This window comes from Rana temporaria, chromosome 5 (assembly GCF_905171775.1).
Source record: "Rana temporaria chromosome 5, aRanTem1.1, whole genome shotgun sequence".
Classification (NCBI taxonomy): Eukaryota; Metazoa; Chordata; class Amphibia; order Anura; family Ranidae; genus Rana; species Rana temporaria.
In genome coordinates this window covers 421,269,942-421,284,506 of record NC_053493.1, presented here as the reverse complement: position 1 = coordinate 421,284,506, position 14,565 = coordinate 421,269,942, and the positions used below count along the sequence as shown (strand labels likewise).

General features: G+C 44.3%; 1 protein-coding gene across 1 annotated transcript in view; it reads right to left on the bottom strand.

Annotated features, from left to right (window-relative positions):
* KIF9 (kinesin family member 9) overlaps positions 1 to 14,565 on the bottom strand; it is a 52,896-nt gene that overhangs the window by 10,910 nt on the left and 27,421 nt on the right. Inside the window, exons 10-15 of the mRNA XM_040355246.1 lie at positions 13,056 to 13,133; positions 8,867 to 8,935; positions 5,918 to 6,022; positions 5,644 to 5,699; positions 4,206 to 4,296; positions 2,593 to 2,741 (exon numbers count right to left, since the gene is read on the bottom strand). Of these exons, the coding sequence (XP_040211180.1) occupies positions 2,593 to 2,741; positions 4,206 to 4,296; positions 5,644 to 5,699; positions 5,918 to 6,022; positions 8,867 to 8,935; positions 13,056 to 13,133 (548 nt within the window). The remainder of the gene's footprint in view (positions 1 to 2,592; positions 2,742 to 4,205; positions 4,297 to 5,643; positions 5,700 to 5,917; positions 6,023 to 8,866; positions 8,936 to 13,055; positions 13,134 to 14,565) is intronic.

Here is a 14,565-nt window from a genome sequence, read left to right as displayed (position 1 = left end):
AGTGATCAAGTAATAGAAAGAACGGTTAATTAACATAAGTAATGTATCAACTAATAGGAAGAATGACCAATTAACAGAAAGAATGTAATTAATTAATAGGAAGAATGATCAATTGAAAGAATGATCAATTAATAAAAAGATTAAATAGAAATAATGGTCAATTAACAGAAATAATGTATCTATTAATAGGAAGAACGATCAATTAATTGGAAGAATGATCAATTAATAGAAAGAACAATTTAATTAACAGAATTAATGAAAGAATGATCATTTAATAGAAAGAATGTATTAATTAATAAAAGTCATGTATCAACTAATAGGGAAAATTATCAATTAACAGACAGAATGTATCAATTAGTAGAAAGAACGGTCAATTAACAGAAAGAATGTATCAATAAATAGGAAGAATAGCTTAATTTAAAAAAAATGGTAATTTAATAGAAAGAATGTATTAATTAACAGGAAGAATGATCAATTAATAGAAAGAATTTATTAATTAATAGGGAGAATGATCAATCAATTGGAAGAATGATCAATTAATACAAAGATTAATAGAAAGAGTGGTCAATTAACAGAATATATCAATTAATAGGAAGAATGATCAAGTAATAGAAAGAATGTATTAAATAATAGAAAGAACGGTTAATTAACATAACTAATGTATCAACTAATAGAAAGAATGTATCAATTAACAAAAATAATGTAATTAATTAATAGGAAGAATGATCAATTAATAAAAAGATTAAATAGAAATAATGGTCAATTAACAGAAATAATGTATCTATTAATAGGAAGAATGATCAATTAATTGGAAGAACAATTTAATTAACAGAATTAATGAAAGAATGATCATTTAATAGAAAGAATGTATTGTATCAACTAATAAGAAAAATTATCAATTAACAGAAAGAATGTATCAATAAATAGGAAGAATAGCTTAATTTAAAAAAATGGTAATTTAATAGAAAGAATGTATCAATTAACAGGAAGAATGTACAGTAAAACCTTGGATTGTGGGCATAATTCGTTGCAGAAACATGCTTGTAATCCAAAGCACTTGTATATCAAAGCATTTTTTTTACTGGGTATAAAAGAGATGAGAGGCGCCTCTCAGGCCGCGTACACGCGGTCGTTCCAAACTGATGAGAATGGTCCGACGGGCCGTTTTCATCGGTTCACCGCTGAAGTGGTCTGATGTGCGTACACACCATCGTTCCAAAAACCGATCGGGTCAGAACGTGGTGACGTCAAACACACGACGTGCTGTAAAAAACATAGTTCAATGCTTCCAAGCATGCGTCGACATGATTCTGAGCATGCGCGGGTTTTGAACCGATGCTTTTCTGTACTAACCATCGGTTTGGACCGATCGGTCAGCGGTCCATCGGTTCGATTTTAAAGCATGTTTTAAAATTTTGGACCGAAGGACAACAGACTGATGGGCCGTACACACGGTCGGTTTGGACCGATGAAACTGAACTTCGGTCCGTTTTCATCGGTTTGGAACGACCGTGTGTACGCGGCCTAAGTGTAGAAATAAGTTGCTAAATGTTGTACCTTCATTAAATGTAACCATATTGCTACACTTAGAGGCCCCTCTCTTCTTTTTTATACTCAGTGACGTGACGCTACTCTTATATCAAGACATCGCTTGTATATCAGGGTAAAATGTATTAAAACATTTTTGCTTGTCTTAAAAAATGCTCTCAAACCAAGTTACTCTCAAACCAAGGTTTTACTGTATTAAATAATAGAAAGAACGGTTAATTAACATAACTAATGTATCAACTAATAGGAAGAATGACCAATTAACAGAAAGAATGTATCAATTAATTTAAATAATGTTTAATTAATAAAAATATTAATAGAAAGAATGGATCTATTAATAGGAAGAATGATCAATTAATGGGAAGAACAATCAATTAACAGAAAGAACGTGTCAATTAAGAGGAGGAATGATCAATCAATAGAAGGAATGTGAATTAACAGACAGAAAGATTACGGTAATTATAAAATTATTATTGTATTAAATTATAAATAATAGAAAGAACGGTGATCAATTAATTAATAGAAAGAATGTATCAATTATTTTGAAGAATGATCAATTAATAAAAAGATTAATAGAAATAATGGTCAATTAACAGAGAGAATGTATCAATTAATAAGAAGAATGATCAATCAATAAAAATAATGAATTATTAGAAAGAATGTATCAATCAATAGGAAGAACAATTAATTAACAAAGAATTTATCAAGTAATACAGAATGATCCCTAATAACATTATTATGCCCCCCTCCCCCTCCCCTGGCGGCCTCTCAGATGGGCCCCTGACCCCCTTTCTGAGGTTTGGGGGTCCCAGAGATCTCTGCCCTGTGTGCCCACTGATAGAAGACCCGCCCCCTTGGCACTCATTCTAATAGGTTTCTGCAGTGCATTGGCATGGCCTCTCTGTTGACCCTTCAGGGATTTTACCCCTCAAATGAGTGGAAATTTCACTTGATCTGGCAGTAGCTCCATTATCTACAATCTGGAGTTTTGAATCCCACAAAAGCCCCGCCCACACCGCGAGACACGTCCTGTGCCTGGCTCACCTGGCTTGCTCCTTGGATTTTCGGCTCTTGGCTTTCTTTGCAGATATGGAACTATTTGATGGTTTTGGAGAGAATGGCACCACTCCAATGCCAAAACCAGTGCCGTCCAATTCTCCCACCAACTGGCCCTCCGCATCCACCAGCCCGGCCTGGGAAGACCAACAACAAAATATAAGCGGAATATTCTGATTAATACATGACGACGAGTGTACCCAGATGAAGGTTTTATCATTTTGTTCTCACAAATAGAACTTTCTTTTGGTGGTCGTTAATCGCCGCTGTTTTTTTTTTCCTTCGCGTCCACCAACCCGGCCTCCGCGTCCACCAAACCCGCCTCCACGTCCACCAACCCCGCCTCCACGTCCACCAACCCCGCCTCCGTGTCCACCAACCCCGCCTCCACAACCACCAACCCTGCCCTCCGCGTCCACCAACCCCGCCTCCGCGTCCACAACCCAGCCTCCACCTCCACCAACCCAGCCTCCGCCTCCACCAACCCGGCCTCTGCGTCCATCAACCCTGCCCTCCGCGTCCACCAACCCTGCCTCCGCGTCCACCAACCCCACCTCCGCATCCACCAACCCTGCCCTCCGCGTCCACCAACCCTGCCTCCACGTCCACCAACCCCGCCTCCACATCCACCAACCCTGCCCTCCGCGTCCACCAACCCTGCCCTCCGCGTCCACCAACCCTGCCCTCCGCGTCCACCAACCCTGCCCTCTGCGTCCACCAACCTCGCCTCCACCTCCACCAACCCAGCCTTCGCCTCCACCAACCCGGCCTCCGCGTCCATCAACCCTGCCCTTCCGCGTCCACCAACCCTGCCCTCCGCGTCCACCAACCCTGCCTTCAGCGTCCACCAACCCTGCCTTCAGCGTCCACCAACCCTGCCTTCAGCGTCCACCAACCCTGCCTTCAGCATCCACCAACCCTGCCCTCCGCGTCCACCAACCCTGCCCTCAGCGTCCACCAACCCTGCCCTCAGCGTCCACCAACCCTGCCCTCCGCGTCCACCAACACTTTTATTCCTATTACAAGAAATGTAAACATCCCTTGTAATAGAAAAAAAAAAGCATGACAGGTCCTCTTAAATATGAGATCTGGGGGGTCAAAAAGACCTCAGATCTCATATTTATACTAAAATGCAATAAAAATAAAAAAAATGAAATGTCATTTTTTTTGGGCAAAAAAATAAATAAAATTTCCCTTTCAAGACCATTGGGTGACTTTTGACGTCCCTTCGTTATGGAGCTGAGTGGGGGGGGGGGGGCATCTTTCCCTCACTCGGCTCCTTGCCTATCAGGGGAGAGGAACCGATTGTCTCTGCCGCCACCGATGGCTCTGGTAAGTGGCGGAGATGACCAGGATGCGGTGGGAGGGTAAAAGTGATCTTGCGGCGAATCCGCAGCAGAGACCAGTTTTATCCTAAAGAGTTAGCTGCTGCCATAACAACGGTATTTAGCATCAAAGTAACCGACGTACGGGTACAGCGATTTGCGGTAAGTGGTTAATAAAGCTTCAAAATGCCTTCCAGTCTGGCTTATTGCAGAAGAGGAGGGTTTAGCTGAATGGGGAGTTAACGTGTAAACGTGTAGGGAGGACAGAACACCCACCTTCTGCACCTCCGATACGGCCGCAGAGTCATTCTTATCTATCAGAATGTATTTCTTTCTCAGTCTGGATTCCACTTCCTGCTCCTGGTGGCTGAAAATAGAAAAAACGGCATCATATGAAAACATAATAAAGTAGGGTTGCACCGATACCTATACTTTGCGATGCGATTTGCGTCAATAACTTAAAAAAAATTGGCACAAAATTGCACTGCAAGAAAATTGCATGCGATTTGAACAGGAATGCAGTGCGATTCCTGTCTGAACGCATGCAATTCCCCCCCCCCCACTGTTACTGTGTGTGTATAGAAAAGAAAAGTGCCATCTAATGGTACAACACACAGTACATACTGGCCACATGTGAAATCTTTATAGGTGTCCCGGTCCCGCCGATAATAGCAAATCACAGCAGCTGGAAGGGCTCACAGGGCTGGAGGAGAAGTTCCCGGGACCCTGTGGGATCGATGAGATCCTCTGTCTCTTGGCTTCTGGCCGTGATACCTCTGACCCTCAGGGAAACTCTGTCTCTTGGCTTCTAGCTGGGCACCTCTGACCCCTCGGTGAGACCCTCTGACAACTCAATGAGTCCCTCTGTCTCTTGGCTTTGGCACCTCTGACCCCTCGTGAGACCCACTGTCTTTTGGCTGCTGGCTGGGCACCTCTGACCCCTCGGTGAGACCCACTGTCTTTTGGCTGCTGGCTGGGGCACCTCTGACCCCTTGGTGAGACCCTCTGACACCTCAATGAGACCCTCAGTCTCTTGGCTTCTGGCTGGGCACCTTTGACCCCTCAGTGAGACCCTCTGTCTCTTGGCTTCTGGCTGGGCACCTCTGGTCCCTCTTTCTCTTGGCTTCTGGCTGGGGCTTCTCTGACCCCTTGGTGAGACCCTCTGTCTCTTGGCTTCTGACTGGGCACCTCTGACCCCTCGGTGAGACCCTCTGTCTCTTGGCTTCTGGCTGGGCACCTCTGACCCCAGTGAGATCCGCTGTCTTTTGGCTTCTAGCTGGGCACCTCTGACCCCTCAATGAGACCCTCTGTCTCTTGGCTTCTGGCTGTGGCATCTCTGACCCCTCGGTGAGGCCCTCTGTCTCTTGGCTTCTGGCTGTGGCACCTCTGACGCCTTGGTGAAACCCTATCTCTTGGCTTCTAGCTGGGCGCCCATTACCCCTCAATGAGACCCTCTGTCTCTTGGCTTTTGGCTGGGGCTCCTCTGACCCCTCAGTGAGACCCTCTGTCTCTTGGCTTCTGGCTGTGGCTCCTCTGACCCCTCAGTGAGACCCTCTGTCTCTTAGCTTTTGGCTGGGGCTCCTCTGACCCCTCAGTGAGACCCTCTGTCTCTTGGCTTCTGGCTGTGGCACTTCTGACCCCTATATGAGACCCTTAGCACAAGGTTTTAATATGATACTTTAATTTATAAATGTGAAAAAAAAAAAAAACTTACTTCACAATAAGTCTGAACTGAGAAAATATCTCCTGGATTTGTCGGAGGCTCAGAATCTGATAGGAATGAAAACAAAAGATCAGTTATTGTAATCTTCAATACAGACGAAGTAATAAAACACCCACGGCCAGGGGCGGACTGACAACTCATGGGGCCCCCGGGCAGTGCCCGAGTGACTCAATGGTCAGTCCGCCCCTGCCCACCGGCCACTTTATAGAAGAATAATCCGAATGGTTTCATTGTTGCAATTTGGTTCCATGTAGAAGATACTCACTTCGATCTCATCGATCTTCCCCTCCAGATATCTGCGGACCTGAGAGGTAATCTCGGTGATCTGGCCATCATTAAACGGTTCGTAGCCGATATCCGCACGATTGGCCTGAAACAAGGAAAACCAGACAGACGGTGAACCAATAATACGCTCCGAAGCTGAGCTTAACCTCTTCCTGTCTGCAATATGTAGTCTAATATTCTCCCGCCCCATGCAGAGGGAACATTCATCTATCCTCCCCATTATGACAGACACCTGCCAAGTCTGTGTGTGGCTGCAACCTATCAAATCCGACTGTCAATGGCAGCTACGGTTCCAACCAAGGACTAAGAATCAGTGAGAGTGTCTACTATATATACTATATTACCAAAAGTATTGGGACACCTGCCTTTACACACACGCACATGAACTTTAATGGCATCCCAGTCTTCGTCCGTAGCGATCAATATTGAGTTGGCCCCGCCCCAGCTATAACAGCTTCACCTCTTCTAGGAAGGCCATCCACAAGGTTTAGGAGTGTGTCTATGGGTTGAGATCAGGGCCCTGTGCAGGCCAATCAAGTTCCGCCACCTCAAACTCGCTCATCCATGTCTTTATGGACCTTGCTTAATGCACTGGTGGTAGGGTTGCCACCTTTTCTTCAAACCAAACCCTAACACTTTAGCAGAGCACTGTGGACCCTTAAAGCCCACTTTACATCAGAGTCCACTGGGCACCTCCTTACATCTGAGTCCCCTTTACCTTAGTATACTCACCTGCTTGGAGGTAGGATAGAGAAGGGAGGAAAGGGGGGGGGACTTCAGTTACAGACATTGGATGGTGAGCTCACTCACCCAAGGATTGGAGGCTTAGGCATCGACATCTTCCATCCACCATCTATCTGGGCTGAGTTGTTGAGCTTCAAACTTCCAGCCCACACATCCCTTTCCTGAGGCACAGAACACCAGGGATTGGAGTTGTCCCGAAAGAGGGGGAAGGGTGGGAAGGGGAGGAGCAGATCAAGCCCTCTCTCCTGTCCGTGCATGGGGGTGGGGCCTGTGTGCACACCTGCGCACTTGGAATTTGTGGCACATGATTACTTGGGGAGCCACAGTCCATTCTAAATATTGTGTCCGGGTTTCAGATGGTCTGAACCCTGGACACACGATTCAAAACCCGAACTGTCCGGGTGAATCCCGGACAGGTGGCAACCCTAACTGGTGGGCAGTCATGTTGGAACAGGAAGGGGCCGTCTCCAAACCGTTCCCACAAAGTTGGGAGCATGAAATTGTCTAAAATTACTCTGTATGCTGACGCCCAGTTCCCTTCACTGAAACTAAGGGGCCAAGCTCAACCCGTGAAAACAACCCCCACACCATAATCCTCCCCTCCCTCCCCACACCATAATCCCTCCTCCACCAAATGATATGGACCAGTGTACAAAGCAAGGTCCATAAAGACATGGATGAGAGAGTTTGGGGTGGAGGATTCAGGTGTTGGGGGTGTTTTTCTTTTCTTTTTTTTTGAAAAAACATAAGACAACAGTAAAGTTAGCCCAAATCGGAAATTCAAAAATTTAGAATGCCAACATTCGAAAATTCAGAAACAGGAATGCAGTGCGATTCCTGTCTGAATCGCATGCAATTTCCCCCCCCGTTACTGTGTGTGTATAGAAAAGGAAAAGTGCCATCTAGTGGGCAGTTTAATAAAAAATGGTACAACACACAGTACATACTGGCCACATGGGAAATCTTTATAGGTGTCCCGATCCCGCCGATAATAGCAAATCACAGCCGCTGGAGGGGCTCACAGGGCTGGAGAAGAAGTTCCCGGGACCCTGTGGGATCGATGAGACCCTCTGTCTCTTGGCTTCTGGCCGTGATACCTCTGACCCTCAGGGAAACTCTGTCTCTTGGCTTCTGGCTGGGCACCTCTGACCCCTTGGTGAGACCCTCTGACACCTCAATGAGACCCTCAGTCTCTTGGTTTCTGGCTGGGCACCTTTGACCCCTCAGTAAAACTCTGTGTTTCTTGGCTTCTGACTGGGCACCTCTGGCCCCTCTTTCTCTTGGCTTCTGGCTGGGGCTTCTCTGACCCCTTAGTGAGACCCTCTATCCCTTGGCTTCTGGCTGTGGCTCCTCTGACCCCTAGTGAAACTCTCTGTCTCTTGGCTTCTGACTGGGCACCTCTGACCCCTCGGTGAGATCCTCTGTCTCTTGGCTTCTGGCTGGGCACCTCTGACCCCTCGGTGAGACCCTCTGTCTCTTGGCTTCTGGCTGGGCACCTCTGACCCCTCGGTGAGACCCTCTGTCTTTTGGCTTCTGGCTGGGCACCTCTGACCCCTCGGTGAGACCCTCTGTCTCTTAGCTTCTGGCTGGGCACCTCTGATTTCTTGGTGAAACTCTCTGTCTCTTGGCTTCTGGCTGGGAACCTCTAACCCCTCGATGAGACCCTATCTCTTGGCTTCTGACTGGGCACATTCTGATCCCTCGGCGAGACCCTCTGTCTCTTGGCTTCTGGAAATTCGAAAATTTAGACCGCCAAAATTCGAAAATTTGGAAATTCGAAAATTCAGAATTTGAAAATTAGAAAATCTGAAAATTTGAATTTTCGCATTTTTGAATTTCCAAATGTTTGAATTTCCTAATCTCCGAATTCTGAATTCTCGGACTCCGAATTTTCCGAATTCCGAATTTTCGAACTCCGAATTTTATAAATTCCGAATTTTCAAATTCGAAATTTTCTAATTCCGAATAAAAAAAAAAAAGCTAAAAAGAAAAAGAAAACAAACAAATTTTTTGACAGTGCACATGTCTAGTAACAGTTATAAAGCAGCAGTATGGCCGACAAATTGGTGACGTCCTTCTATATAAAACTGGTATTGAGGCAAAAAATGAATAAAATGAAGGTTGAGGATTTAATAAACTGGCCGATCGCTGGATGACGATCGTGTCGCACAGGACGACCCCTTACCAGAGTGTCGCGGAGGGTCAGCTCCCTGCGAAGGAATTCGATCTCTTGCTGCAAATTTTTACACATTCGCTGCCAAAAGAAAACAGATCACACATCAGGCACAGGGCGACCATCAACATGACATCTAACATTTTACAGGCTTTGAAAATGTACATTTAAGGTGTATCTATAACCAACACTTTTATTTATTTATTTTTTTAGGCTGAAGGGAAAATAAAAATGAAATAAAATGCAGCAAATGATGCAATTTTGATGCGTTTGCGTTTCCCCCCCATATCACCTCCCACTATTCTAATGCAATTTCATGCCGTTTCCAGTGCGATTTTGATGCAACTTTAGAAGTTACGTCAGCTTAGATGAGAAACATTCCTATGCGACTTTGATGGATGGGTATTTTTTTTTTAACCCTCACCACTCCTCCCTGGTCATCCTTGCTGCCCAAGGCTAGGATCACGCTGAAGCGGTTTTGATTCTTCCTTTGATCCATCGATCCTTCTCATAGATGTGCGCAGCCTATGGCATTAGGGTATGCACCCCCAAAGCTCAAACACACATCACTCACGATGTTCATTCAGAAAGGGAAGGGGTTGGTAAATTATATATTTACTCGCCCCTTCCCCCACTCATACTAAAACATCCCGCAGCAACAGCTGGCGGGAGAGGAGGGAAGCCAGCAGTGCTTCGGGGGGAGAGGAGGAGCCAGGTCAGTAGGGGGAATCTGTTCTGCATAGGGTGTGCCTGGGCCCACCTGGTACACCCCATGTGCATGCCTATGATCCTTCCTTTGATCACTTGATCGTTTGGAAGCTCCTTCATTCGATTGATTGATTGATTGATTGATTGATTGAAGGAAGGACCCATCAATCAAAAGAAGGGTCAATCTAGTTCATCCCCCAGAGTTATTACCTTTTGTATCACTTGACCCTCTCTTTTAGATTGTAAGCTCCAATGAGCAAGGCAGAGGGCTTTTTTCCTCCTGTATTGAATAGTATTGTAACTGTACTGTCTGCCCTCATGTTGCAAAGCGCTGAATAAACTGTTGACGCCATATAAATCCTGTATAATAATAATCTAAGGAAGTGAGCGAAGGAAGGATTAATGGAAGGAAGGATTGATTGAAGGAAGGATCGATTGAAGGAAGGATTAATGGAAGGAAGGATTGATTAAAGGAAGGATTAACCGAAGAAATGATTGATTGAAGGAAGGATTAATCAAAGGAAGGATTGATTGAAGGAAGGATTGATTGAAGGAAGGATCGATTGAAGGAAGGAAGGATTAATCGAAGGAAGGATTGATTGAAGGAAGGATCGATTGAAGGAAGGATCAATTGAAGGAAGGATTGATTGAAGGATGAATTAATCGAAGGAAGGATCAATCGAAGGAAGGATTGATTGAAGGATGAATTAATCGAAGGAAGGATCAATCGAAGGAAGGATTGATTGAAGGATGAATTAATCAAAAGAAAGGATCCAACGAAGGAAGGATTGATTGAAGGAAGGATCAATTAAAGGAAGGATTGATTGAAGGAAGGATCGATTGAAGGAAGGATTGATTGAAGGAAGGATTAATCGAAAGAAGGATTGATTGAAGGAAGGATTAATCGAAGGAAGGATTGATTGAAGGAAGGATCAATCGAAGGAAGGATTGAATGAAGGAAGGATCGATTGAAGGAAGGATTAATCGAAGGAAGGATTAATCGAAGGAAGGATTAATCGAAGGAAGAATTAATCGAAGGAAGGATTGAGTGAAGGATGGATTGATCGAAGGAAGAATCGATTGAAGGAGGAATCGATTGAAGGAATAATCGATTGAAGGAAGGATTGATTGAAGGAAGGATTAATCGAAGGAAGGATTGATTGAAGGAAGGATCGATCGAATGAAGTATTGATTGAGCGAAGGAAGGATCCATCAATCAAAAGAAGGATCAATCTAGCTCATCCCCCCACTGTGTTATTATCTTTTGTATCCCTGGACCCTCTCTTTTAGATTGTAAGCTCCAATGAGCGGGGTCCTCTGATTCCTCCTGTAGTGAATGGTATTGTAACTGTACTGTCTGCCATCATGTTGCAAAGCGCTGCACAAACTGTTGGCGCCATATAAATCCCGTATAATAATAGTCTTAGGAAGGATTAATCGAGTGAGCGACGGGAGGATCGATCAAAGGAAGGATCGATCGAATGAAGGATCAATTGAGCGAAGGAAGGTTCGAACGATAGAAGGCAGGATCCAAGGAAGGCTCCAAACCAGGGAGGAGAAGCGAGGGTCAAAAAAAAAACGAACAGTGATCCATCAATTTCGCATAGCATTCTACACTGATGTGACTTCTGTGAGATAACATAGAAGTCTATGGGGCTGAAATCGCACTGAAGTTCATCAGGAACCTTTTCCAAAAGAAGAGCTACATAGGGGATGCAGTTTCTTCTGCTTTTTTTTACCTAACCTGAAGAAAAGTCGATCAGTGTGAACGCAGCCTAAGATGCCACACGGGGAGACCCTGCGAATCCAGGGCGGGTTCCCACATTGCACCTGAATCGCCAGCAGTTCACACCGCCCTCTGCGGAACCGCTGCGGGTGTCAATACAAAGGTCAGTAGGGGGAATCTGTTCTGCATAGGGTGTGCCTGGGCCCACCTGGTATACCCCGTGTGCATGCCTATGATCCTTCCTTTGATCACTTGATCCTTTGGAAGCTCCTTCATTCGATTGATTGATTGATTGATTGAAGGAAGGATCCATCAATCAAAATAAGGGTCAATCTAGCTCATCCCCCAGAGTTATTACCTTTTAATATCACTTGACCCTCTCTTTTAGATTGTAAGCTCCAATGAGCAAGGCAGAGGGCTTTTTTCCTCCTGTATTGAATAGTATTGTAACTGTACTGTCTGCCCTCATGTTGCAAAGCGCTGAATAAACTGTTGGCGCCATATAAATCCTGTATAATAATAATAATCTAAGGAAGTGAGCGAAGAGAGGATCAATCGAAGGAAGGATTGATCTAAAGGAAGGATCAATCGAAGGAAGGATTAATCGAAGGAAGAATCAATCGAAGGAAGGATTGATCGAAGGAAGGATTAATCGAAGGAAAGATTGATTGAAGGAAGGATCAATCAAAGGAAGGGTTAATCGAAGGAAGGATTGATTCAAGGAAGGATTGATTCAAGGAAGGATTGATTCAAGGAAGGATTGATTCAAGGATGAATTAATCAAAAGAAGGATCAATCGAAGGATTAATTGAAGGATCGATTGAAGGAAGGATCGATTGAAGGAAGGATCGATTGAAGGAAGGATTGATTGAAGGAAGGGTTAATCGAAGGAAGGATTGATTGAAGGAAGGGTTAATCGAAGGAAGGATTAATTGAAGGAAGGATTGATAGAAGGAAGGATTAATCGAAGGAAGGATTGATTGAAGGAAGGATTAATCGAAGGAAGGGTTAATCGAAGGAAGGATTGATTCAAGGAAGGATTGATTCAAGGAAGGATTGATTCAAGGAAGGATTGATTCAAGGATGAATTAATCGAAGAAAGGATCAATCGAAGGAAGGATTGATTGAAGGAAGGATCGATTGAAGGAAGGATTGATTGAAGGAAGGATTGATTGATTGAAGGATCGATTGAAGGAAGGATTGATTGAAGGAAGGGTTAATCGAAGGAAGGATCGATTGAAGGAAGGATTGATTGAAGGAAGGGTTAATCGAAGGAAGGGTTAATCGAAGGAAGGATTCATCAAAGGAAGGATTGATTGAAGGAAGGATTGAAGAAAAGCCGATCAGTGTGAATGCAGCCTAAGATGCCACGCGGGGAGACCCTGCGAATCCAGGGCGGGTTCCCACATTGCACCTGAATCGCCCTCTGCGTAACTGCTGCGGGTGTTAATACAAAGTTAATGATGCCTCCAGATCGGATCGCAGTGCGAACTGTGAATTCGGACAGGAATCGGATCACATGGGTGTGAACACCTATGCAATCCGATTCTAGTGCAGACAAAAAAAAGAAAGGGGTCCTGCACGAGTTTGATGCGAATTCAGCCCTACATTCCCACAGGCATCGCTAATGATCTGCACAGCAATGCGGTCAGAATCGCATGCGAAGTCTGGCGTCACATGAGTGTGAACCCAGCCCTAAGACATTATGAGAGCCCCCCCCCCCCCTGCTTTGTTCTTAACCTCTAAACTCCACGGGACGGCACTTACCATGGGGTCGTAGTGCTGGGCGATGATGCACTCTGCCGGTATACATTTCATTCTGCTGGCAAATCGCAGAGTAGACAGCTGAAGACAAAAATACACAAACAATAAGGCGATGCGCTCACACTTTATGAAAAGATATCACAGAGATTCTGAAATATGACGAGTATGATTTCAGGTGTTCAGGAATTTCCTGCTGAACAATGAAAATTATATATTTTTTTTAACCACTTTACCACTTGACCACCGGGCTTATTCTGGCACTTCTCTCCTTCATGTAAAATTCAATTTTTTTTTGCTAGAAAATTAATCAGAACCCCCAAACATTATATATTTTGTTTTAGCAGACACCCTAGGGAATAAAATGGCGGTCATTTCAACTTTTTTTCTCGCACGGTATTTGCGCAATAATTTTTCAAACGCCTTTTTTTTGGGGAAAAAAAACGGTTTCATGAATTAAAAAGTAACAAAACAGTAAAGTTAGCCCAATTTTTTTGTATAATGTGAAAGATGATGTTACGCCGAGTGAATACCTAACATGTCACGCTTTAAAATTTCGCACACTCATGGAATGGCGCCAAACTTTGGTACTTAAAAATCTCCATAGGTGACGCTTTAGCATTTTTTACAGGTTACTATTTTCGAGTTACAGAGGAGGTCTAGTGCTAGAATTGTTGCATGCGCTCTAACGCATGCAACGATATTTCACATGTGGGGTTTGAACGGCGTTTACATATGTGGGCGGACCTGCATGCGTGTTCGCTTCTGTGTGCGAGATAACAGGGACAGGGGCGTTTTGAATTTTTTTTTTTTATTTTACTTAATTTATTTATTTTTACCCTTTTTTTTACATTTTCTTTTGATCACTTTTATTCCTATTACAAGGAATGTAAACATCCCTTGTAATAGGAATCAGTGTGACAGGTCCTCTTTATGGAGAGAGGCGGGGTCAATAAGACCCCACATCTCTCCTCCAGGCTGGAAAGCATGAGACTGGGGAAAAAAAATCACAGATCACATGCCGACAGCCGCAATTGCGGCTTTGTTTACTTCCGGGTACCGGGCGTGACGTCATAACATCGCGCCCGGGCCTCCGACGGTCATAGAGATGACTGGGTTCGCCGCTTTGATCATTCTTATCGTGCACAGAATCGGCGGCTGAAGACGGCGATATCTGAATGATGCATGTAGCTGCCCCATCATTCAGATATCACCGCACAAAGCCGAGGACGTCCCAGGGACGTCCTCGGTCGTCAAGAGGTTAAGGACCGAGCCTCTTTCTGAGATTTGTTGTTTACAAGTTAAAAACAATGTTTTTTGCTAGAAAATTACTTAGAGCCCCCAAAAATTCTATATTTTTTTCGAACACCCTAGAGAATAAAATGGCGGTCGTTGCAATACTTTCTGTCACGCCGAAATTGTGCAGCGGTCTTACAAGCGCACTTTTTTGGGAAGAAAATAGGAATAAGACAACAGTAAAGTTAGCCCAATTTTTTTTTATAATGTGAAAGATAAA